The following is a 27661-nucleotide window of genomic DNA, read 5'->3' on the forward strand; positions in this document are numbered from 1 at the left end:
TCAAGGAGGAAAGGGCTGACCATAAAACATAATGAAATGGGAGAGAAGTCACAAGATATTACTTAGGAGGGAATATTATTAATTAGCTTCACTGCACCTATGATTTTTGCATAATTATACTTGAACTTTGGTTTCCCTCCAACAATGACAACGTGGATCAAATACGAGTCAACTATTTGAAAGACAGAGACAAATGACTTTATAAAATACACATTCATACACACCTCGCAAAACAGCAACAAACATCTTTACCGATAGCCTTTGTTTTCCTCAAAGCTAAGTCTCAGGGAGAGTAAGCAGTTCTCTTGGGCAGTTCATCTATTACAGACATGACAAATTTAACGGGTTCAAAGGAGGGAAAACTGTGACCCTGCAAAACGGTCAGGATGCAAAGCCTAGAGGATTACTGGCAATGCAGAGTACTATTCAAAAAGGGGTAAGTGGTTTTTTTGGAAGTGAAAAATAGTCCTTAAACAAACCTCAGACTCAAAGGTAAAAGCTGTTCCAAACAAACCAAAATAAAAAATCACAACACCTTTGTCGCCACGAAGCAGTCTGAGGACTCTAGACAGCAGCTTAATTTCTTTCACATCACAAATGCTTTAGAGAATCTAGTTCAACACATATGCTATGTTAAAGAACTGAAAGTTCAGGTTAGAATGATACAGGTGTGAAAGGTATCCAACTAACTGGAAATGTCTTATGACCTGAGCCAGAAAAGGGCTCAATCTCCCATTCTGATTCAAATAACTTCTTAATGGAAAACATTCTGGCCTAAACGAGGTTTTACCTAGAAAGTGAGGCCTAGAATCTGCACCTTTTCTGAGAGCCCTCTGTGGAAAGTTGACAAGTTCAAAACAAGGACTTCTAAGCAATTACAAAAGTTACTCTTCTGAGTCTAAGTGATACCAGCTCCGCCCCTCCAAAAAATAGGTAAGCTTACTTTTGGGTGTATTGAAAAGTCAATTTTGACACACAGAGACAGAATGTGAATTAAGCAAAATTGTTTCACTAGAGTTCTATAAGTAACATAAACTGCATTCAGCTAACTAGCAAAAGGGAATTTATTGGAAGAGGCACAGAAATTTTTAGAATCAAGAGGAGCTAGGAACCAGGCTCCAGTGAGCTAAGCAGTGAAAAGAGCAATCATCTCAGAGGTCAGACAGACAGGGTGTCTAATGAGAAGGGCCACCATCACCATCTCATCCTTCTATCACCTCCTTGAGGTTCTGGGAGAAAACACCTAACTGATCTTGGTATGGTCCCGTACTGGCCCCTTGCCTATACTTAAGATAGGGACAGAGGGAGGATAGAGAATATCTCAATATGGAATGGTCATAATGAAGTTAGACAATGCTCTAGGATACATGAAGTGTCTTATAGATTTCTCCATACAAACTGAAATCTCTCTCATTTCTGTTCAAATAAAAGACTGCTTCAAAGATTCAACCATCAAATGGAATAATCAACAACTCATTAGTGAACCAGACCTTCTCCAAATCACATTCCTGATGTGGAGTACCCAGGAAGTACTGCTTCTAAATCCTAGCTCCAAAACAAGTCACCGTTCAGAGCATTCTTCATTCCCCTCTGCAAACTATATCCAGTTCCCTCCAACTCTGACTCACCTGAAAAACAAGGTGCCAATAAAGTAAGAAGTTAGATTAGCAGAATATGTTGTGACTCAGGATCTCTTACGAGACACAGCCACCGCCTTGAAATCAAGTACTCAACTCTGGCTGGTGTTCTCCAGTGCGCCAGCGTTCTCAGTTAACAAAAGCTGCTGACGTGAGTCACCTTCACCACCAACACCTGACAAGACCTTCCAGCTCCAGAAGTTGCTCTTCCCTACGGCAAAAAGAGACCTTCGGAAGCTCCCCACAAAGGACATAGTGTGGAGAAGCCTGTATGAAGCTGCAGTTCAGACCCTAAACCATAAGAAGGACGACCTTTAAAAAATTATTAACATCTCCACCACAGGGGAAGCTTTCTGCTAAGTTTCAACTGGTGGAATTGCTCTTGAGTTGTCAATAGCCAGCATTTGAAAATAAATACAGTCACCAAGTGTGGAATGATGTTCCTGTAGCCAAGCAGGCATTTGGCAGATGCCAATAGACAAGGCAAGAGGCCAAGAAATGGGACCTAAAATTTTAAAGGAAGACTGCTCTATTCAGTAACACAGAATCTGAAATAATGTAAAGGTGGAAATAGGCCACAGAACACCTGCCTCTACATTCAACCTACATCAGCATCTGTCACCCAAAGGTGCAGCAGGAAGATGCTTAAGGCTTCCTTTACTACAGCAATTGTTCCAGTGGTCTAAAAGGGATCTCCCTCGCTGGATTTTTTTTTTTTGGTGTGTGTGTGTGTGTGTTTGTTTGTTTTAGGGGAGGTGGGATGGGATGGGCAAAAGGAGTGCTAGAGAAGGAGGAAAAACAGAAGGTCAAGCTACAACTATAGAAGAGAAAGTCTACTTTTTCCTCTTTGGCTCCTTCTATTGAGCAACAGCTTTCTGCCAAGACTGCCTTCAGGTTCTCAGCAGAAGAGGGGATGAAGCAAGAGAAAGAGAAAGAAGCCTGAGGCCACTGCCCCGTGTCGTCCCAGGACCTCACACAGGCGATCGTCCCTGGAGGACATGCCCCTCCAGGAGAAGGGGAAGTAGATGAGTATGAAGGCAAAGAGGGCTTGCTGGGGCACAGAGCTGCTTTGCTTCTCTTTCCTGATTCTTCTGTGTGTGCCACCACCCCTTCCTCCAGGTGGTCTGCCGATAAGCCATGGAGCTTGGAGACAACGTCCAAAGAAGAAAACAAGCCCGAACCAGGCTGGACCACTGCAAGGGGGTGAGATGAAGTCCCTGCAAGTAGCAGGCCATCTGCCGAAACAGTGTACAAATTCACTCTTTTCTTCCTGGACACCCCTTTTATGGGGAAAGTGGCAAGAACCAAGTTTGAAAACAAAAAAATATTTCAAAAGGAGGGGTTGGTGCCTGAAGGCACACTGAAATAAAAGGAAATAAAATATGCAAAAAAACCCCATGGCCCAAGACAAAAATTTAGTACCTCTTAAAACAATTGCTATAATTTACTTTTAAAACACTTTGGGGGACTTTCTTGGAGGCTCAGTGGTTAACACGCTGCACCTCCAATGCAAGGGGCAGGGGTTTGATCCCTGGTCAGGGAAGTAAAATCCCACATGCTGCATGACACGACCAAAAAAAACCCCAAAAAACACGTTGGTATAATGTTCTGCTCGTGTGCTCAGCTGTGTCTGACTCTTTGTGACCACACGCACTGTAGCCCGCCAGGCTCCTCTGTTCATGGGACTCTCCAGGAAGAATACTGGAGTGGGTTGCCATTTCCTACTCCAGGGGATCTTCCCAACCCAGAGATCGAACCCATCTCTCTCATGTCTCCTGCACTGGTAGACAGATCCTTTACCACTTCGCCACCTGGGAAGCCCTGGAATAACAAATACCAAACAATTTCACTGCTTTACCCAGAACAGACAAACTCAGAGAGATAAAAAGTACAACAGTGGTTGCCAAGGGCTAAGGGAGATAGCGTGGGGAGTTATGTTTAATGGGCACAGAGTTTCAGGTCAGAATGATTAACCAGTTCTAGAAACAGTGGTGATGGCTGCACAACACTGTGAATGTATTTAATGCCACAGAGGTATATACTTAAAATGGTCAACATGGTCAACTTTATGGTATGTAGATTTCACTGCAGTTAAATTTTTCTTTAATTTGTCATGAATCAATGTGATGTTATGTTCGTCCAACACAAGTAAGGAGAAACCTCCAAAAGTGCCTAGTTACAAGACTATCTACCATCTGTAGCTAAGTCAACAACCAATTCTCTGCTAATTACAATAATGAATGTCAAAAAGCATCTTTGTTCCTTAAGCTACTTATTTGTTAATTAGTGTACTGAGCATTAGAAATGGCGGTCTCAGTCAAATCAAAGGTATTCCAGATGTGTTCAACTAGTTTAGAGACACTATCCGGTCTTGTATCAACAGGACACGAGAATCCAAGGGGTCTTTCACTCGTGCACTTCTGGACAGAAGCTGAATATGACACAGTCCTCGATTCAGCCTTGTTCAGAAGGATTTCTTTTTGCATGATGCAAACAGAGGACACAGATGTCCACCCCTGGAATGCTGTCAGCCACAAGTGAGCACTTCATAAAAGGTGTGTTGGAAGCACCTCAAAAAAGAACAGAGAACTAGCACTTCCATCAAGCTTGCAAAGTAATTTATCAGTCAATTAGAGCCAGCTAGCTTGATGCCTGAACCTATGGCAGAATTTGGTCTTAAGAAGCAGATAAGCCAGCTCAGACGGTAAAGCGTCTTGCTTACAATGCAGGAGACCTGGGTTCGGTCCCTGGGCCAGGAAGATCCTCTGGAGAAGGAAATGGCAGCCCACTCCAGTACTCTTGCCTGGAAAATCCCATGGACAGAGGAGCGTGGTGGGCTACAGTCCACGGGGTCGCCAAGAGTCGGACACGACTGAGCGACTTCACTTTCCTTTCACTTTCCCTCTCAGATGTTCGTTTTCACCTAACCAAAACTACCTAAGAACTGTATACATTTCCTTTAATAAAAAAAAATTAACACCTTTATTGAGATATAGTTGACATACCATAAAATTAACCTATTGAAAGCGTACAATGTGTGGGTTTTTAGAATATTCTCAGACTTGTGCACTCATCATCACAACCTACATTTCGACTATTTTCATCACCCTAAAGGGGAATGCAGCATGTAGTGGCAACCATAGCCCATTCCTCTCTCTGGCCCGACGTGGCCAGCCCCAGTCAACCACTCCTCTTCTTTCTGTCCCTATTGATTTGCCTAAAAAAAAAAAAAAAAAAAAAGAACTGTATACACGAAACTAAGTCCATCGGCAGTATCTCACCACTGCCCCACCACAAAGGGAGAGGGGCTCTTAAAAGTCTCTGCCCAGCCCTACCAACCAGGAAGAATATTAGATGCCCTCCTTCCCCCGATGGCTATGTCCACATATGCTGTTTTCAGTAAACACTCAGGAAACTAAAATCTCAAGTAAGATCAGCGAACCTGACCTCAGAGGATCTCACATTCCGATTTTTAAGAGCTCATTAGGTCTGTTTTTAATGTCCCCAAATATGGAATTGGGGGACATTAATGCACTGAACAATGATACGCCATCATGCCTTTCTGCAAAGGCTTCCAATTTCCAGCACTTACAAAAAGAAATGCATTAACAAAAAACACAGTAACAAATCAATATTGACAATTCTGTATTTTAACCTGATTATAACATGAAAGAAGGGAATTCACCCCTGAAAGAAATGCCCTGGAATACTAAGAGTTAAAAAAAAAAAAAACCACCCTAGTTAAATATCTTGAGCTTAAATGTTAGATCCCAAATCATTCTGCCTGAGAAGCAGAATGATTCTGCACCATACATGTCAGAATCCCTCCGCACTATGCTGAAGAGTTAACTTTGCAGTTCTGTTCACAAAGGAGAAAGGTCACAGAAATCAAGGCTAGGTAAGACTTCAGATCATTTAGGAAAGCACCTTTATTTTACAGGAAGAGAGAAGTCAACTGATTTGACACACCATAACCAGCCTATTTAGGTACATTTTATTCAAGTGGACTGAAAGCAAAGTGTAATTCATTTTAGTGGTATGAAAAAAGCTCTCAGAGACAAGCACCAGGGTCAGGAAGAAGGATTCAGAACACAGTATCTTGGAAGCTACTGTGTTAATGACCCAGTGACTCCTTAAGATTGAATGTAAAGCATCAAAATATAAAGAAATAAAATTGCTCCTTCAGGCTCCAGTGACCTTGAATACAATGAAATAATTCTGGTTTATCTGTTTACAAGCAGCTATGCCTCCTTTAAATCTAACTTTCTCAGGATAAATTGCAAAGGTCAAACAGGTGGTGAAGAGTCAATGGCATCACCACACTTACTCTACAAAGTAACAGATAACCAGATCTATTACTGCAAATGAAAAAATACAAATTCTAGTTGAACTGGAGTGGAGACTGGGGATAGATACAGGACTTGTGAGCTATATAAACTCCCCCTTCAAAATCAAAGTGTTATGTAGAAAACAGAGTTTCAACAAAAAGTACAATGATGAGGAAAGAACTCATTAAGAGCTAAAAATAAACTCTAATTCACAATATGCATAAGGATTTAACAAAAAAAGGAAAACAAGATGTAAAATTGCATCTGCTAAGTTAACCATGCCCTCATGGAAATCGCCACCCCCCATTTACACAAACTGGAATCTGTAAAGTCTGTGATGACTGAATAAGGCAATGCTTTAAATATTTTCAATGACTATTTCAACAAAAGAAAATCAAGGGACAGCAATTTTTTTTCCCTAAGTCCTCTGATCTCCTAACACTACAGGAACACTGGGCTTCTTAACATCCAAACACACAGATCCCTTCATTTCTCTTCTTCAAAATCTTACTTGATGAAATCAGAATATATAGTACTGGTATTTATGATTTATATTAAAGGGGTATTAATCTTAAGGAAGAAGCTATCAGTAACAGTGAAAACAAGCCTCAGTTAGTTTTCATCTGATACCTCATGGCTCAATTTAACAACGTGCTGACCTTCCAGGCCAGTTAACAGTCCACTGGGGAAGCTTGGCTGAGAGTACCTTCATATTTTAAGTCAAGCTAATTCATTCTGAATAACAGTTACACAATACCACACAGAGCAATAACTCTACACTCCAGTGCTCCAGTTCACAGAAGCTGGTGTAATGTCATTAATCATCTTTCTGGGCTCCCAAGTCCTGACTTGTACTTCCTAGTCCCACTTTGTCCCATCCCTAGAAAATCAATTCTGTTGGTCAAGTCATCTAGAAAGCAAAGAAGAGAAAATGTTTTGCGAACTTTCCACATCATGAGAAAAATCAAAGATTTGATTTTTTTTTTTTTTTCAAACAGTTTGCCTGGAGGAAAAAAACATCTGCAATTGTCTTCTAACTGAATGAATAAGGGACTGGGGAGAGAGAGAAAGGCACTTTATTGGAAGAAACAAGTTCAGAGTCAAATAATTCAACACTACAACACAAGGAAATGGCCAGGCCTTTATTTGAACGTAAATGCAACATGTTCTTTCTAGGCTAAAACATCGAAAATCTGTGCTCCTTAGCCCATCTCCCTAGCAAGGGAGTTGAAGATAGCAAGCATTTTGTCTCATTTCTTTGTTAATCCCAACAACCTGATCCCAAGTTAAGCTAATAACAACCCTGGTATACACAAGAGTTTGGTAAATCCTATTACCACTGCATTCAAAGTCCCTTTCATGGAAAGATGGGAAGGAACGCTTAACAGCACAGTTTAAACCCCAACTTCTCCCCTCTTCTTTTGAAGTGACCAAGCAGTCTCCTGAGCCCTAAGAGGTTGAGATGGCTGTGTCCCCTCTTCACACTCAGCCTACCCCAGGGGCTCTGGGCTTCAGGGCACCATATTCAACTGTTTGGATTCCAAACAAATGATCTTCGTCAGTATGGGCAGAGCATGCTAGGAGTGGATCACAGCTGATCTGAAAAATAGGGAAGCCCTAATGGTTCTTCTGGTTGAACAGACTTACTCTGTGCTCTGGCTCAGGGCTGGTCCAGGCTGAGTCACAGGACTGCACTGGACAAGGGAGGCTGCGCCTAAGACCCTCTGGGATGGGCAGAGGTCCTCCAACAGGGAGGACAGCAGGTCCTAGACCGTGGCCTCTGCTATGACCCTTCAATTACCTAAGGTGATATAAGAGATTACTGGGTAGTTAAACACAAAAAAGGTAGTTTTAAATGAGACTCCATCTCTTCATAATACTTGGGAGGAGCTGCCAATGCAGCTTAAAGTCCCTCAAAAAATGTATGAAGATACCATCAGCAATAAAGGGATATCCAATGATGTCAAAATATTGACATTCTGATACTTTAAGAAGCAAAACCAGATACATTAATAAGTAAAACACGCTAAGGAATTCCCTGGCAGTCCAGTGGTTAGGAGGCTTTCACTGCCACAGCCCAGGTTCAACCCCTGGTCAGGGAACTAAGATCCTGCAAGCCAGGCAGCACAGCCAAAAAATTACTATTTTTTTTTTTAAAGTAAAACATGCTAACCGAGCCACTGCACAGGCCCGACAGATCAAAAGACACTCACAAGTAAAATGTCAGAAAGTATTTTTTAAAGTTAGCGCTTTTAGTTGTAAAAAGACACTCATGGTTTCCTCAGCTCTCAAAATCCCGTAGCAGCAGTGGACTCAAGCGAAAGCAAGTACCTTAAAACAAGCACAGAGGAAGGAGGTGTATGCTGAAGCACAGCTTTAGTTTCAATCATCTACTATTCTGTTCAAGAAATACTTAAAATGCTTCAACAGGTGCAAAATAAAAACACTCTGCTGTACTCGTAATTTAGAAAGGTAAAAAAGCAAGGGCAGGTGCAATAGATAAGGTAGTGCAATAGATAAGGTAGTATAACAGAAAAAACCATCGTAGGAAAAACAGATGGATAAATCAACTGCATTCCAGAAAAACAGGATTTTAACATTCTATAGATTAAAACAGAGGAGGGATTCCTGGGTCAGAATTTGTTCTGTATATTCTCCCATTTCGTTCACCATCTTTTTTCTCATCTACGTTTTCCATCATTATGATGACAGCTACTAAGTAATAATTGAAAATGGTTTCTATTTTACATCACTTGAGGTACAGATGTGTGTATGTATACTTTTTCCAAAGTACAAGTAGACAAAAACTAGAAGAAACATCATGGAAAAGTCCGAAGAACACTAAGGGCGTTCACATAACAGAAGAAATGCTCACAGAAGAATTTCAACTGTATACTTACATCTGAATACATTAACAAAGTTTGTGTTTTGTATCAAACTAATTAAGGGAAAAAGTCAAGGGCACTAAAACACTATGTTCCTAATCTACTGGCAAAACAGGCAAGTCTCAGGGGCAACAAGGACTAAAAAAGTATAAAGTCAAAACTCAACTTTATTTAACCAACAGGTTCCATCTCGTGTTCACAGTAAAGTGAAAGAAAGTGAAAGAGTTCGTCACTCGATTGTGTCTGACTCTATGTGACCCCATGGGCTGTTAGCCCACCAGGCTCCTCTGTCCGTGGGATTCTCCAGGAAAGAATACTGGAGTGGGTTGCCATTTCCTCCTCCAGATAATCCTCCTGACCTAAAGATCAAACCCAGGTCTCTGACCCTGCAGGCAGACTTTACCATCTGAGCCACCAGGGAAGCTCCTCAAAAGCTGCCGAGAAACTAGGTAACCTGTTCTTGGGAGTTACAATACACTTCATTTTTTTTTTTCCTCATGGAATAAAACAAAGCAATACAAAGATCACCATCAAGAAAAGAAAGAAACAAAAATACAGATAATTTACAAATTAATTGAGAATGGTTCTCTTCCAAACTTGTCCATATCCTCACAACAGATGTTTTTCCTTTCAGAAACTAGTCATTTAAAGGTTTCATTACCACAGACTATCAGAAGAAGAAACTTTTCTATTTCAGTTTGCTGAGAGTTAGTCTTATTTCATAATGAAGAGAGTTAGAATATGTCCTGTCCCCACATTCGAAAATTGGAAAAGACCCTGCTGCTGGGGAAGACTGAAGGCAGAAGGAGAAGGGGGTGACAGAGGATGAGATGGCTGGACGGTGTCACCGACTCAGTGGACATGAGTTGAACAAACTCTAGGAGACAGTGCAGGCCAGGGAAGCCTGGCGCCCTGCAGTCCATAGGATCGCAAGGAGTCAACACAACGTAGCGACTGAACAACAGCAACAATCAGAAGAAACTGCTGTCGCAGTTTGCTGAGAATTAAACTTATTTCATAGTGGAGAGAGTCAGAATATGCCCTGTCCCTTCACCCCAAACTTATAGGCACAAGGATTATTTTGAGTTAAAGGCAATTAAGAATCAACAGATACTCTTCTCTCCCCTAGCTTTTTCTGCCTAAAAACAGGTTATAAACTTCCCTTGTGAAAGTGTTCCCCTCTCCTCTACCAGGAAAAGGAGAGCCACTCTTACCAATGGAGATGGAGAACCAGCACCAAGTTGAAGCTGCATAAATAAACCCTGCTAAAACCGTTCTCATCTTCCATTAGGTTCCCCTATATATCTTCTTGGTCATTACCTGCAGTTTATCCACTCTCAGAACCCAAATCCCCTCTGTTTTATTAAAATGGCATACAAGCCCCAGAGACTAGTCACTTCTTTGTTTCAGTTCTTTTCTGTGAACTTCCAATGCATGTGAAATATTAGTAAAAACCATATTGCCACTTCTGGTAAGCCCTTTTCTCCCTGATTTTATTGAGATACAGTGGACATATAACACTGTGTAACCTGTCTTTTGTTAGGTTCAGTAATTGGGGGCTTGCAAATTAAGAGGGTACAGAAAAAGTTTTTTCTCCCTGACAATGAATAAAAAATTAAAATTTAAAAATCGATGTATTTAGTTTCTTAAATCCTATAATCAATACTGACACTTTGAAAATTATTCTACAAAACACCAAGTTAAAGGTCTGAGTGGAAAAACAAAGCTAAAAGAATAAATTTTATAGTTTTCCCCTGAAACTTTATAAAAAGCTCAATTTGCAACATCAGATTTTTGAAATGACTGATTAGTCATGACTTTTGGAAGAAACAAGGGTACACAGAAAAGTAATTTTAAGATATACTAATAAATAGTTTCTTCAACAGCACATTGATAGTTTCTTCAATACCATGAAAAAATAAATTTCATCTTATTTTATATGAATTTCATTTTATACAAATTTAGCCACTAAAACCTAAAGATGGACATATTCAAACGTATTATATTCCACAGTTAATATACTCGGCAGCAATGCATTTACCCTGTGCTGCCAAGCTTTCTTGTTTTGTGAACACCTGGGCATAAGCCCAGCCTTTGTGCCAAATTTCTAACTAAATACACCCAGAGTCAGCAAAAATGAGGTATTTATTAAACTACCATCACCCACCAACTCACTCAACCATCCTGCTCTTTTCAACCACTTGTCTACAAGAATCAGGATTCTTAACCTCTCGATACTATGAATACCTAACAACTATCAGCTGACCTAAAGACTACAACTGATGCACAAAACCACATTTCTCAAATTAATGTTCATCACCGCCTTGGGCTCACTGTGACTGACTTCATCACAGTTAAAAAAAAAAAAAAAGCTATTAAATTTGAAGTTATGCATTAGACTAATAAAATACCACTTATCTCTTTCAATCCTGAGGAGCTAAGATTGCTTTTAAAAAGAGGAGAAAATACCATGCTGTCAAAATAAAGTTTGAAAATCATATAATCCTCATAAAATAAACCAGCATTAAAAACTAACTTTGAAGTTCTCAGGAAGCAACAAAGACATAAGTTAAACCTAGCTAACATCCCTCATGTTTTGTATGAGACTTCACCACATGGGATCTCAGGAAGGGAGGAAAAAAAGAGGTCTGTGTTCCTATCCAAGGCACTGCCTGTCCAGAGATAATCTACATCTGCAAAGCCCCTCTTCTGGGCCCCTGTAATTTGTATTTCTTTATGTCTGTTTTGGCCTTTTGTTTTTTCCTTTTGTCTGAAAGCTTCTAATTGGCAGCTTATGGGGTCAGCACAGGACCCACCTCAACAATTCCTAGGTTAAGAGTGAAGCTATCACATTAAGATGTGAAACAGCAACACTCATTTCCTAAGGTCTTCAACTGTAATTCTCTTACCTCCTCTTTTGGAAGGCAAAGTTAACAGCCACAGAACAAACTACCCTAGAGTTTTAAAAACTGATTACACACTTACAGACACACACGTGCACACATACATACCTACACACACACACATACACTCTTCTAGGGACAGGTCGGGTGTTCAGTAAAGACACAGCCCAGTGACTTCTACACTCAATGTTTCTAGTCCTGAAACCCAAGAGATCAAAAGTTGGAGAGGGAACAGCATCTGACACTTAAGTTTGCCATACAGTTGGGCATTGCAATCATACCCACCTGTCCCACCCACTTCCAGCCAGAAATAAGATAAACCTGGATATCCCTGGCTCTATCATCTCCTGCAAAATGTTCAGGAAAAAGAAGTCCGTAACTCCCAGGTAATTCCCACATTTCAGGCCCTCCCTGAAAAGACCGATTCCCTAAGTAGGTCTGGGCAGGGCCCTGGAACTTGCATTTCTGACAGTCATCCCAAGTGACTCCAAAGCAGGTATTCTACTGACCAGACTTTAAATACTGAATTGACTGCCCCATCAAATCACTGAGAGAGCCTTCTTGACAACAGATTTTCAAGGCCTCCAAAGTCTTTATTTTTAAAAATTCCCTCAGGTAAAGATGTGCAGCCAGACTTGGGTCGTGCAGTCACTGGGCTAGACTACCTAAACTGACAATCAGGGATTATAAAGTTTCTAGAGAAGCATGGATGATCGTGTTGTTAGGTATCCCTCAGTCCTTGACCCTCAAAAGTCTTCCATTCTCCTTTTGTGGAAGACTCACCACTCACCAGATGATGCCCCTGTGTGATCCTAGAAAAGTTATGTGTTTCACTAGAAATTCAACTGCTGGCCCTATGCTTAGGTTTTGAAGAGCTCTGGCCCTCCAACAACAAGGCAAGGAGGAGACATGCTCAGAAAGAATGAGAAAACCAGAATTAGGGTCCCTGCTCTGCCACTTAATGGACATGTAATCTTGAACTCGACATGTCAGCAAACCTAGGCCTCTCATCTCTGGTCAGTGAGGGAGTTGGCTAAGGTCACCTCGAGGGTTTTTCCAGTTCCAACGCTCTATTATTCACTCCTTGCATCACAAAATCCATTTCACTCCTCTAGAATGCAGCATCAGCAGGTGTCAAGGACTCTGAAGTGCATTTGAGAACCCAGAGGGACCAAGCGACGTCAGCCATGCTGTACAAACAGCGGAAGCGTCTCGTATTTAATGCCTATAGATGGGAAACAGGGTAGAGCACAGAGCTGGCATGAGCCCAAAGCAAGGGCCTGACAAACGACGTGATAAACAGCATCTCGACCAGTGAGAAGATTACTGTATTTGAAACCGAAGATGTTTTTTAATGTAGTTCCCTAATCCTCATATTTTCAAAATAGTGGATTAATCTGCTAACACTGACACAACCTAAAAATTATATACTTTTAGGACTTAGGAAAGAGGCACACACTTTCCTAACTAGGTATTTTGTAGTTAAGATAAGAGTTTCCTAATTTTAGCATTATTTAAATAAAGACTTAACATAAGTGAAAAGTGGGGGGAGGGGGATTTAAATTTTCTTCGCACAGAGTGATCCCAGTTTTCTTATAACCCAATCAACTAAATGCTCCTACAAAATTAGATAGCAGGAGCTGGCCCACTAGCTACCCCAGGAAATAGAGTAAGTTGGATAATTAGAGTGACTGAAAAACTCTGCCCCGACTGTAAAAGCATATACTGAAAAACTGCTCAAGATGACTAATGCTAAATACCAGAGTGGGGTTCAAATCCCCACAGATTTTTTCAAAACCTTTTCAGAGATATGTTAACAGTAGTTTCTTCAGAAGATATGCCCACTTTGCCAAGTGTAACAATTCTAAACCCAGTTTCAGAAATCTATGTACTATTTTGTTCAATATAAGTATTTACTAAGAAACTCAGAGTAACACAACTACAAAAAAATCTAAAGTAACCATGTTTGAAGCTAAAGGAGTCAGAACCTTCTGAACGCTGATTTAACCCATACCAAGAATAAGATGTTAGCGGTCCGAGTCAAAACAGGGTTAACAGAAGAGGTCCTCAGTATTCTAATGGGTCTACTCAACTCTTTCATTATCATGGATGTTCACTTCATGAAACATGTTCATATTTTATTGATGTGAACAGGTTTTATGGCAGAATTACAGATTGTCTGATAACTAGTTAGCAAATACTTCCAAAGTAACACGTTCAATGGAATTCTAGGGTCGTGGAGATAGCACCCCCTCCCCAGAGTTCTATGATTAAATAAGATGGGTGGAACAGTAGATCAAACTGGTTTCTTTACTGCAGGATTTTAACATAATTTTTTATATAAATTATCTGCAGTATGGTTCTTAAGCAGTGAACTATGGAGTGCAGTTTTTCTCAAACTTGTCTGTTAGTGGAACACTTGTTCACTTGTTTTGAGGAGTACTTATGACTAAATCTCATGGAACTAAGCTTAGCAAAAACAGCTTTTGATCTTTGGTGCTTACTATTCTTTTACTTGGGTACTCGGTTTGCTTGTGAGAGATTTTAAACAGAATTTTACTAGGATGCAAACCTTCATTATCCAGCTCTCCACGAAAAGGTCAAGGGGTGCGGAAGTGAAGGAAATGAACACCAAGTATTAACATGCTTTGGCAGCACCTAAGTACCTAACCATGCACTACTTCATATTACTCGGCACTGTGGTTCTATTATCACCACCCTCCAAACAGAGCCAGAGAAGCTAAGGGCATGAAGACAAAGAAATCACATTTATCCAACTTTGCCACATAACAGCTCTAGCAAAAGGTTAACAGAGAGTAAGATAATTCAAGACTGACCAGAGGTAAGAGATGAAAATCTGTGAGGTGTTTCCTGTGGGAAAATGCCTAATTCAATGCATGACTGAACGACTGGATGTATGATTTGTTTACTGCTTTCATCTATCGTAACAAAAAACGTGACCTTTACAACCAATTCAAGCATCATTTTTTAAATAAGATAACTAAGCAATCAAACCAGAAATCTCATCATTTATATTAAAACCTTAACACCACTTATCACATTTATGTCAAAGCGGCTATAAAATGCACACATAAAAAGATGCTGTTTTGCTAAAAACATAAAATTCAGTATCAGGACAGACACATGTTAATAAAAAGTCTTTGTTCTCTATTTTTCCCAACTTTTCAATAACTTTTTTTTTAAAAAACAAATTTTATGTATACTGCTCACACTGATTTGGGGGGCAGTGGAAAAATATTATCCATTTGATTATCAATATTCAAAAACAAAAAACAAACCTTCCTGATTATCATGGTGAACATCTAAATAATATAATTAGTTCAAATATAATTATGGATTGATGATAAACAAGTCTTACTTGGTTTTCACTTGATTTTAATGAATAAATTCTTTTTGTGAACCTCAATCTGCATCTCAAGTAAATATGACCACAAGGCCAAGCCCAGGTTAACAGCTCCAAGTCACTTTGGAGACAATAAGCCCTTCTCTCTTGATAAAAGAACAGCTAAAGGTACCATCCCACAAAAAGTCACAGTTGACTCCAGAAATTAGCTAGGGACCCCTTCCTCTGCCTTCTAACTCATTTTACCAAGGAAACCTGAAGCTGAAGCCAACAGCTGAAATGTCCAAGATCACATGATCAGTCAAAGTTCAAATTCTTGGTCCAGCTTCTCAAACTGCTTATTTCAAATATTCAGTTTAATATTCTGGTGATAAACCATCTGATATGACCATCATTCATATTTAACATGAAAAAGCTACAGTCTGTCTACATTTCATCCGTTTTCAGTGTCTGCAAACAATTCCTCTATCAACCCATCTATGGTCAAAAACACTTACTTAGGTTTTGCTTTATTCTAAAAGTTTAGTCAAATCCTCCAAAATACTAAAGAGACTTTCTACTACCTAATGTTCAAAATGTGCTGTTATTAAAACCCAAATTACTCATCCTTTCATTCTTATCTTTTAAAAGGAGCACTCAGATACCACTTTTTCCTTTCCTTGTTAACAGACAGAAGCTAAGATCTTGCCATACTCAAATTGTATCTGTACAAGTATTTATACACTGACAATGTCAGTATTACCATTTACTTGGTCATATATAAGCAGAACTACAGAGACTTAAGGAAAAAGGACATTTTAAGGTCATTTTCCTCTGCTAAACACAATTCTCCCCTTATTTCATTGTTGAAATGTTAAACCATGCAAGCTCAAAACTAAAGGTTAACATGATGCTTGCTGTTCCAGATACACGTACAACTTTGAAACATTTTCAAAAATGTTATTGTATAGTTCAGATTATATAAAAGTCTAGTTAAATATATACTGCTCATAAAAATATTTTATGCTTTGAAAGAAAAACTTAAAACTATCTAAAACTTAAAGTTTCATAGTGCTGATGTAGCCAGAGAACAGAGAGAGAAAATCTAGATGTGTACAATTCTAGCACTGAATGATTTACAAGCAGTAAACTTAATTTTCTCACACCGTGAAACATAATCATTTACATGTGAGGAACCTTATCTAAAACTGCATACCTGTTATTTTGTCTCTTACAAGCTTACAGGACTCTATCTCACCGATGCTCCCAAAAAGACTCTTTAGTTCCTCCTGTGTCATGTTCTGAGGAAGGTAGTTGACTATTAAGTTGGTCTTGCTGTCCTCTGTGTTCCCGGAGTCAACTGGTGACGAGCAGTTATTGTTTATGGTGGTTGGACCGTTGGCTGTGTTATTGCAAGTTGGCCCATTAGACAGTTGTGTTTCCATGGCAGCAATTACCTGCTAAAAACAGAGAAAACAAGACATGTCAGAATTCATATTTCACAAACTATTAGAGATTCCATCCAAAAATTTAAACGCTTGTCACTAAACACAAGTCGTCCTGCTGAAATTACAACAAAGCTTCAAAAAGTACAACACCTATGCTAACTTTTACTTCACATTAAGCTATTTAAGATCACAGCTGTATTTTTCACATACATATTCCACACATGCACGAAAGCACAATTTACATCTTTAACATTCTCTAGAACCCCATTCTGGGTCTATTCACAATCCTTACTCACCTGCTGTGTCCACAGAGTTGAGGAAATTTAGTAGCAAAGGGCACAGAATTAAATCCTGACTAAAAATACCAGAAAATAAAAGTGTTTAACATGCTACCAGAAACAAAGTTAAAAAAAAAAAAGAACCCTAACTTTGCAGAGATATTTAGTTAGCCTAGGAGTTTATTCCGAAACTGACAGACATCCATTAATTAAAATCAAGGAGCAAGAGCACTTTGAAAAATTATAAATTTGTCAACATGTACTGTTTTGGTTACATATTGAAAATGTTTTTAATTGACAATATCTCATACCTCTATCATTGGTAAGAAATAAGAAAATAGCAAATGTCTTATGTTAGGGTTTGCAGGATAACCTGGGGAATAAGCTGAGTACTTAGTGTACCCTGTGAATCTAACAGGCCATTCTTGTCAACCTTGGCAGCTAAAGATCACCAACAAGGCAGATGATCCACAGCATCAAAATAAAATCCCCCAAACAATGCCAAGTGATATTTTGCCTTGACTCGGACTTTAAAAGGAAAAACAAAAACAAAAAAACCTATCTAGTTCACCAGAACAACAATGCAAATGCGTCAACTTTTGCAAACAGACCAGCCCAAGGAATTTTCATTTGAGCACCTAAGCCTGTTGAAAACACAAGTGATAAGGTATCTTCTATAAACTCCAAATACAGAATAAACAGCAGTTGGGGAAAATGGCCTCAAATTGTTCAGGCTACTTTAAAAATCTCTTACTAAGCAAATTTAGATCTAGTTTCCTAAAAAGCAATTCTGTGCTCTTTGAGCAAGAGTTACAAACCACAGCCCCAAATTCTCTAAAACCATTTTCCAAAAACAATCTACTTTAGAACCCAATATTGTGGGGGAATCCAAAAATCCAAGCAGCACTGAAAGGATTACCCTTCATATTCCATCCATCTTTCAGTTCCACAAAGAACTACAAAACTGACAATCCTGAATTGATAGGATGCTAGTTTTAGGGAAGGTTTAACATATAAAAAGGCAAAGAATTTGAGGTAAAATTTAAAAAATTTTTTTAAAAAGCAAAGTAGAGGCAAAGGCTGTTACAAGAAAAGAGGGGGAAAAATATCTTTTAAAAAGCATATTGCCTAAGAAAAATAAAAGGGCATAACCATGGATAAGCAAACAGGAAGAACTCTACTGCCAAGAGATGTTTATAAAAGAAGGCAGCACAGGGTAGATTGCGACTGGTCAACTGAACAGATTGAGACTGGTCAGACTGGACAAGAGCCGTGCTGTCAGGATAAAAAACAGGAGACAAAAATCCAGCCTATCTATGAAATGTCAAACCAACTATAACCCCTTCCAAAACTTCATTTCCTTTTCAAAAGAAATGGGTTCTTTACTCTGCAAGCTAGAAACTACCTATCTCAAGTATGTATTTTCAGAGAATACTTTAGGGAGGTGAAGAGAAATAAAGAAACCTTTGGAAATCTGTATTGGGGGAAAAAAAACAACCGGAAGCAATTCAAGGTATGCATTTTATTATAATTAACCAATTTATCTGAAACTGCGAAAGGAGGTTTCAGATTTGCTAATAAAGCATAACCGTTCCAGTTTATAGAATATTAGCCCAGGGTCACTCTTTCCACAGGAAAATGTATGTGAGATTAACCTTTGTCCAGCAGTCAGGAAAACAATGATCTGCAAGATGAGAGTGGCCAAGGCCAATTAAAACAAATCACTAATCAAAAACTTAGGGTATATGTGGAGACTACATGAGACCCAAATACAAGATTCGGACTAAAGCTCACTGGGATGGCATTTGAAATATAAAATGTTCATTGACTGAAATTAGCAGGATTTAGCAGGGACAACAAACACTCCTCACTTAATTGCACATTTATTTCCATGCTCAGGTGGCAAGAATGAGCTCCTAAGCCAACATTCAAGTGAACAGCTGCAGTAGGCTGTGTGCGCTGAAAATTACAGCATCTCTCAGCTATAGGACCATCTGCTCAGAATAAAATGATACTAATGTGCTATATTTTACAAATAATGCATATTCCATTGATAGGCTCAACACAACTGTTCACAGAATGCAAACTCTTTCAACAGTTACTGGGCAAATAATTTTCAGCCAGATTTACAATTTTGACATTTTTTTAAGCATCAGGAATTGTAAATAACTTCAAAATTTAGTAACCAAAAAAATACATAGTAAACAGAATGAAAAAATTATGGTAACTTAGTATTCAGACCATACCAAAACTTTTGTTTTTTGTTTTTAAAAAAGCTTGTCACTCTTTTGAGGCTGCACTAAATCCTAATTAAGATAATAAAAGTTACATACAAAAGCAGGTTCTGATACTACATATACCACTAAAATTGCAATGTGCTTTACATCCTAATGATGGCCATACCGCAATAGGTTAAATGTAAGAATAATTCGTATGCCAAATGAAAAGTTCAAGTGTTTGGTATGGCCTCAGCACTCCTGCAACATGCTAAAAAAAAGTAGCCTACAGAATTTAAGAAAAATCCCACAGACCCCGGTCCAAGGCTCTGCTGCCCACGAACCACTTCTAAGCAGAGAAGCCACATCACACAGTCTGACTGCCATGTTAGTTTGGAGTTGCCGTCTGCAATATGGACACAAAAAGTACCGTATGTTAGATGAGCAAGATAATGCAACAAATCAGTTTGTACAAAATTTACAGTGATTGTATTGATATTCCCAGCACGTCCATGCAGTGTGGCTTAATTGAATTTGAGGCAATTCCAATCTAATCTTTCCAAATTCATTTTAACATGTAGTTTTCTTGCACAAATTAAGCATTTTTAATTAAGAGCCTGATTTTAAAACAGTATTAACTAGTTACCTTGGCATCTATCCTAAAGCACTACCTTAAACCACATCTTAAAAAAAATTTTTTTTCATAATAAAATGAAGCAAAACACTGCATGCTGTCCTATCTCTTAAGGATGTGGGAGAAGGGAGGAAATGTGAATGAAATTATATTTACAGTGAGAAAAGGCAGTCATGTAATTCATTAGTGAATGCCTTGCATAAAAACATTCTTTCCCCCAAATATCAGAAGGGCATTAAGAAAAGCTATATTTGCCCACACTGTTACATTATACTATAAATGATCCTTAATCCTGGAGCTTAAAATTAAAAGTGAATTGAAACCCTGTGAGGTTATTCTGCCACTACAGTCAAAGGATCTCTAACAGTTTTGCTGAGAATAGTTCATGCTTTACCATCTGAGCCACCAGGGAAGTTCCCTTCACATACACTAAGATGCAGTAAACCAGCATCTTTCAATTGAAATAATTGGACCAATAAACAGGACTGTTTGGAGTAATGTTTATATAGGATGTCAGCTTTGTCCCTGAACAAAATCAAGTGAACATTTTTTAATATGTAAATTGTAAAGCCAGCACAATTTGAAATAAGAGCTGCTATGAGGACTCCAATATGGTTAATGGGCCATTTACCACTTAATACAACTTGCTCCAATACTAAACAGAGTCACAAAATTGGCAAAGAAACCAAAGTTTACATTTTAGCCATATATGCAGCTACTTTAATGGTCAACATAATATTCAGAAAAACTCGGTCTATGAAAATAAATAAGCAACAGACGAGGGCTGAAAAGGTCTTTTACTTGCATATTTATGATTATAAAAATTTCATCCTTAGAGTTAAACCTGGCTGCACATGATTTACCCCTGATGCATATGTGATGAAATTTGTAACATGTGACGATGGATTCCATATTCTGGCATCTACCTAAAGGGTTTACCATACTCTTTAAGGGATGCCATAAAAATGTTTTACTCTTCTTCCCTTCTCCCACTGTTACCAGGGAATTCGGTCTGATTGTATGTTCTTTATTTTACAAAAAGAAAAAGCACTACTTATAGTTGAACTGAACCTGTGAAAAAATAAGATGCTTTCATAGCCATGAAGTATCGATATTTTGATAAGAATCTAATTGCGGTTAGGCTACACAGGTAGACCATTTAGGAGGACCACGCCCAACAGGTTAAATCAAGCTTAAATGCATGTCCTCCATACCCTGAGGAGTTAATATCTAAACATTCGTCACTACAGAAAACCACAGATTCAAATTTAATGGCCTCATCCCTTCCATTCCACAGGAAGTGGACGCTAACGAGCTAATCTATTGACACCCCTCTTTCTGAAAGCCCCAGGGAGGCGAACAATCACTTTATTGCACCAACTAGCTAGGAAGGCTGTGTATGGAAAATGATTCTACTGCACTTTTACATTTCAAGCACCCCAGACAGTTTCTCTGCTTGAGGCAGACACATACCTTTATGGGAAGTTATAAATAAGTTGCTCACATGGCCCTTACCTTTATGCTGGCCAACAATTCAGTTACTAAAAATGTAAAGCTACTTCCCCTTCACTTAAGGACAGGCAATTCTGCTCTACTCAGTCTACCACAGACAACCAGGCTGTGCACTATTTATAGATTCTACTGGCTCTGAAACTCTTTGGAAGCAAAATAAAAGGCCATATTCCAGCAACATAGAACCATTAATTTTAAAGCTTAAAGAAAGTGTTTCAATGTATGTTCCCCTCTTAATTTAGACATCAATTGTGCCAACTAAGACTACTTTTTCTCCTGTCATTCTTCATGAAATCATTTATGAAAAGACACTTGGGCATAGATCAACCTAGACTATTCTAAACTTTCCCTGGTTCTGAGAGATAAAGATCCTCGAGGTGTCAGCTTGGTGGGAACATGGATTTTAAAGGGTGGGGTGGAGGGCAGGGGAAGAAGTGGCCTTTATGTTTTCATTCCTAGTTTACTTTCAAATTTCCAAAAAGACTTTTTAAATGAATTCCTGCCCCCCACCCTGGTTTTTACTTAAATGGCCCTCTGTATACTTTAATATCTTAAGTTTCTTGCAATAATGGATTTGGGGAAACCAATGCTACTGTTTGCTCACAGCTAGGACTAACAGCTTCCTGGTCATATGAAGAAAAAAAGCAAAGTCCCTATTTTCCAAACTTCCTAATAAAAAAATTCTGAAAACTAATTAGCTTCTTTCCTATTTTCAAACCTCCTTCAGACAGCCACCAAACAAGACAGACAGCTAATCAAGACAGTCTGAGAATTCTCATTAAGTACACCATCTGCTAGGGGGAAAAAAGTTTCCAAGACCTAGAACCCACTTGATTCAGGGATCAGATCTGTGTGGTTTAAAGTCACAGAAAAGCCTACTGCACAATTCTCATGAGGACTATCTATCTGCACCAGCCAGTCCACTGAGACGTAGACCATCCTGATCTGAGCCCTCATCTCTTATCTGGACCACCAAATTACAGCCTCCCAAACCTTCCCTCATCATCCTCATTCACACGTTACACTATTTCCAACAGACTTTCCTAAACTCTCAATAGTTCTCCACTGCCTAGCAAATAAAGTGCAAACAGCTAATATGAAGAGTCTACAGACATCTGAGATCCTTGACAACTGCTTTCACCAGGCTACTTAGTCAAGCATCTAAAAATATGAACTGCTCCTTGTCCTCCATGCAGTCACAGTACACTGAAGACCATACCTTCTTCTGGCTTTGCCTGTACAGTTCTATCTGCCAGGAAGGCCCCCAAGTCACACCTATTCCATATCCAGCTCCGGGATTTGTACATACTAAGCAATCAAAAATATACTTAAGGTCAAGAGCAGTTCCTTTAGGAAACAAAAACAAAACTCGAGCATGAAAGGGCAATCACCTCTGTAAATAATATGCAAACTTGGTAGCTTGTTTTTCTATCTCACTTCAGGTATTTCGAACCACAGATAATTATGAAACCATATTTTCATTTTTTTGGCGTATTGCATTAGCCATCCTCACCCATTAAAATCTAAATTCTTGTTAAATGGCACAACAAAGGAAACTATCTTTTGAGTGATCAGTTGTATACTGTCATTTCAAGAGCCTGCTATGGCTACCTGACCACTACAAAAAAGCCAGAAACCAAGACAAATCCAAAAACATGGTACAAATGTGTTCCAAGCCTCTGGCCAACAGCGTCATCGAGCTGTGGCGTCTGGAACCTGGGTCTAACTTCAAACAAACCAGCAGAAGTACAGGTAGAAGTGAAAAAACACTAAATTTTAACTCAAAAGTACCTAAAAAATACATCGGGATTAAGTTACAGATCACAAAGGGTTTTTTAACTGATAGAGACTAGAAAACATAACAAGCAAACAAAAGGTAAGATCTCTAAAAAGAATCACAGCTAGAGGCAAGGATAAGTATCTCATACTCAAATGGTCTGGCTTGGATGGAGTGACCTTGGATATTCATTTACAGGAAGAGGGTTCTTGACTAACACAGAACCAGGGCAGCATCAGTATAGTGCAAAGCTTTTCCTCAGACGACATCAAACCTCTCTAAAGGCCAAGTCACAAGGAGAAAGGAAACAGTATCTCTAGTTTAAGAGCAGAACCCACCACAAAAAAAAGGCAGCAGCTATGGCCAAAAGGCATGTTCCTTTGAGGAACTCAAGGCAAGGAGCTAAAGCTCTCGAAATAATCAGCGAAGTGAATAATTAGAGTTCACAAATGAGAGCTGGGTAAGCAGCAAGGTGGGTCATCTGTCTAGCAAACACCATGCCTACAGAATGTTTTATCTTTCCCATTCAAATCACTAAAATGGCATTTTCAGGATACATTTCGGCTTTGTTGAATTAAAACAACAGAAGGGTCAACCAAGCACTCAAATCATGGCACTGGCATGTTGGCTACAAGAATAAGCCATTTCTTTGTTTTCTTTAAACCCCTTCACTTTGCTATGTGGTTCCTAAAGGAATAAAGGTTTGCAGCTTTACATTTCATGGGATATCCTCAATCCTGGAATCCCTGTCAACTCCCCGCCCCACTCCCATACCATTTTAGCTGCCTCCAGCTCCATGGATTCTTCAGCCTTGTCGAGCTCAGATTTTTCGCCTTGGGGCCAACAAGGGTCCAAGAGCTGCCAGAGACACTGCCCCAGACAGCTGCAGGACTCACAGGGAGAATGTTCTTTGGCAGCGAATGCGAACATTTCTCTGTCTCTTGGCCCTTTATGGCTCCTACAGAGTCCTTCTGACGCCAGTCTTTCTGATTTCTGAGGTTTTGTAGTTCTAGAGCTGGCAGAATTAAAAGCTTTGAGGTGAGAGAGTAAAGTGTGAGTTTAGGGGTCGCTCCCAAGTCCTCCCCTTCATTCTAGGTCCGTATCAGGCTTCCATGCCGGGCAACACGAAAGCAAAGATCCTGTGAAAAAGATTTGCTTAAGGTTCACCCTCTGTTCATTCACCCATTCGTTCAACAAACATTAGTTCACAACGCCCACAAACTAAGGACTGTCCTACATGCTTCAGAGGCAGCAGTGAAGAAATATCCTGGAGTGTACATCTGCAACAGGAGGTGTACACATATATAAAACTGTGTATTAGCTGGAAATAAGTGTGCTTTGGAATAAAAGAAAATGTAGAGCCGAGTAAGAGGGCTGAAAATGTGGAGATAAAGAATGGACAGTTTCCAGTATTAAACAGGAGATCTCAGTGAGAAGATGAGCCTTCAGGCAAGATTTAAAAGAGAGGTAAAGGGGATGACAGAGGATGAGATGGCTGGATGGCATCACTGACTCGATGGACGTGAGTCTGAGTGAACTCCGGGAGTTGGTGATGGACAGGGAAGCCTGGCGTGCTGGGATTCATGGGGTCGCAAAGAGCCGGACACGACTGAGCAACTGATCTGATCTGATCTGAAGCACCCCTGTGGTGGGCAGAATATCAGCTCACCTTAGATGCCCACACCCTCAACTCTGAAATATGTGACTATGTTACATGACAGGGAATTAACATACATATGGAATTAATGTTGCTCATCAGATGGCCCTGAGATGGGAAGATTATCCTGGATTATCAGTTGGGCCCAGGGTAATCAGAAGAGTCCACATGAATGGAAAACGGAGGCTGGAGAGCTGGTATCAGAGTGATACAACCTGAAAAAGACTCAACCCACAGTCACTGGCTTTGAAGATGGAAGGGAGCCATCAACCAAGGAATGTGGGCAGCCTCCAGAAGCTGAAAAAGGCAAGGGGAAAGATTCCCCCAGCATCTCCAGATGGAATGCAGCCCTGCCAATACCCTGATGATAGCCCAAGAGACCCATGTCACGGGATTCTGCCCTTCAGAACTGCAAGCTAATAAATCCGTGTTGTTTTAAGCACCAAGTTTATGGTTAGTTTGTTAAAGATTTATAAGCAAATAAATACATCCCCATGGGGATATCTCGAAGACAAACCAGGCAGAGACCAGCCAGGGTGAAGCTAGGAGGAGGCTAGAGAGAGATGAGTCTAAGAGGTGGAAAGCCAGACATACAGGACCTTTGAGGTGTAGAGGAGGAAGACGTTTCCTTCAACACTCTTAGGGTTCTGGCTGGGTCTGCAAATTAGACTGACAAATTAATAGGAGAAGATCATACAAATTTTATTTAATTTATTTATACATGTACACGGGAGCCTTCACAAGAGAGAAGTAATCTGAGCAAGAAGTTTATATACCTCTCTTAGATAAAGAAACAACAGATGTGTAAAGACTTGAGACGGCGGTTTGGGTTGGGGGTAGTGAGTGATAAGGATGGAACTAAGAAGATGTGCTGTGCTTAGTCGCTCAGTCACGTCTGACTCTTTGCGACCCCATGGACTGGGACCCGCCAGGCTCCTCTCTGTCCATGGAGATTCTCCAAGCAAGAACACTGGAGTGGGTTACCATGCCCTCCTCCAGGGGATCTTCCCCATCCAGGTATTAACCCAGGTCTCCATACCACAGGCATATTCTTTACTGGCTGAGCCACCAGGGAAGACCAAGAATACTGGCGTGGTTAGCTTATCCCTTCTCCAAGGGGACTTCCTGACCCAGTAATTGAACTAGGGTCTCCTACATTGCCAGCAGATTCTTTATCAGCTAAGCTACCAGGAAAGCCCAAAGTAGGAAGATAAGGGTTAGTTTAACAAAGTATGCTGGTTCAAGATTTCCAGGCCCCAAGTCACTGTACTGATGTTAAGAATGCCTTCCTTCCTCTTAGTACAGGGAGGGTTCCTTCAACATGGGAATTTTACTACCTATTTCAGAGAAGAAAGGAGAGGGAGGAGGTTAGAATGACCTTTCTACTTCTGTTATTTTCTCAAACTCCTTCAGCTTAAGATATTAAATATGCCAAAGTAACATACTTTGGGGCAGTTATCCTCAACTTCATCAAAGGCCGCCACAAGAAAGTGAACCATAGAAAAGGTTTTGAGCAGAAAAGGTGGCTACTGTGAAAATAAACTGGGCATGTTTGTGTGGGAGAGCTCAGCAACTTTGGAAACAAGAAGACCAACCAAGAAACAACTGCAGTAACCAAGATGCAGGATGACAGTGATTCCAATCAGGGTGATACCAGGGGAGAAGTGGACAAACCCAGCAGGAAACATGTCATCAATGCGTTAGTTTAATTACATCAGTAAGAAGATGATGAGATGGCTGGATGGCATCACCGATTCAATGGACAGGACTCTGAGCAAACTCCAGGAGATGGTGAGGGACAGGGAAGCCTGGCACGCTGCAGTCCATGGAGCCACGAACAGTCAGACACGACTAGGCGACTGAACAACAACAACCAACTATTTAAATCCATTATCGAGAAACTGCTTTAGATTCTAACTACTCACATTCGAATCAATTCATCTTTCTGGCCACTAAGAATTCATGATGATTAAGAAAAGGATTAGCTTTTATAGAAAGTTAGCGTCTTACTTTGGGAGTAGATCTCCTTAAAGAAATCCAACATTTGAAAATCTGAGTTTAAAAATATTAAATCAAGAGTTATTCACTTTATCTATGGAGTCTTTAAAAGAATTCTGCAAGTGAAACATTTAATAGCAAATGCAAAATCTATAAAAACCAGAATAATTCAAAAGATGCAACTCTCAGTAATATGTCAGCCACTGATTTGTAACCTACGACAGCCCCTAAGGCTCAGAGTTCAAAAAGAAAACCCTCAAAAGTTCACCCCAAAAGGTAAAACAAAGTAGATGATGCATGAAAATAATGAGAATAACTTACATTTCTGTGATATGTAATTAAACTTTAAATCTATAATCTTCAACAGGGTTACACACACACACACACACACACACACACACACACACCCACCCACCCACCCACCCCTCTCCACAGTAGTCAAGGTCAGGCCAGGGGTGAGTTTAATCTTGGTTACAGGCTAGAATACACTGTCATCTAGTGATGAATCATTCCAACCTCAGTGGGCATTATTAATTTCTACGCCATTATTTGGCTGTAGAACCTAAAATAGGACATGAACATAGTAAGAAGAAAATCAACTACTCCCACAGTTTTGTAGCAGGGTTCTTGTTTGGAAAAGGCAGATAAATTTGAATTGCTAAATTAAGACAGTTAAAGTAGTAATCAACATAGAAATTGGATTAACTTCACATTCTTCTGCAAAAGTCATAGCTAAGGAGAACCCCCTCAGGGTTGTACAAATTGTAAAAGGCTGATTGGAAATCCTCAAATTAATCCCAGTAGTTGAGTGTTTTCATTAGGTAGGTTAAAAACATAGCTCCTCTGTAGGATACAGCCACTAAAATACTGTCATATTCGAGCTCCAAAAGAGCAAGTATGCCTAGTCTTAAAGGGAATATAAAAGACAAGGAAGGTTTACAGTCACAAATATTGTTTTTTAACTCAGAAGTGTTATAAAGGGCCACAATACTCCATCTGGCCACTAAGGTTATTTTACTCTTAAGTGTCATCTGGCAGAATGTAC

General features: G+C 39.7%; 1 protein-coding gene across 1 annotated transcript in view; it reads right to left on the reverse strand.

Annotated features, from left to right (window-relative positions):
* Positions 1 to 27661, reverse strand: part of ELAVL2 (ELAV like RNA binding protein 2) — a 141726-nt gene that overhangs the window by 60748 nt on the left and 53317 nt on the right. Inside the window, exon 2 of the mRNA XM_070376139.1 lies at positions 16313 to 16556. Within this exon, the coding sequence (XP_070232240.1) occupies positions 16313 to 16541 (229 nt within the window). The 5' untranslated portion in view covers positions 16542 to 16556. The remainder of the gene's footprint in view (positions 1 to 16312; positions 16557 to 27661) is intronic.

The sequence above is a fragment of the Bos mutus genome, chromosome 8, assembly GCF_027580195.1.
Source record: "Bos mutus isolate GX-2022 chromosome 8, NWIPB_WYAK_1.1, whole genome shotgun sequence".
NCBI lineage: Eukaryota > Metazoa > Chordata > Mammalia > Artiodactyla > Bovidae > Bos > Bos mutus.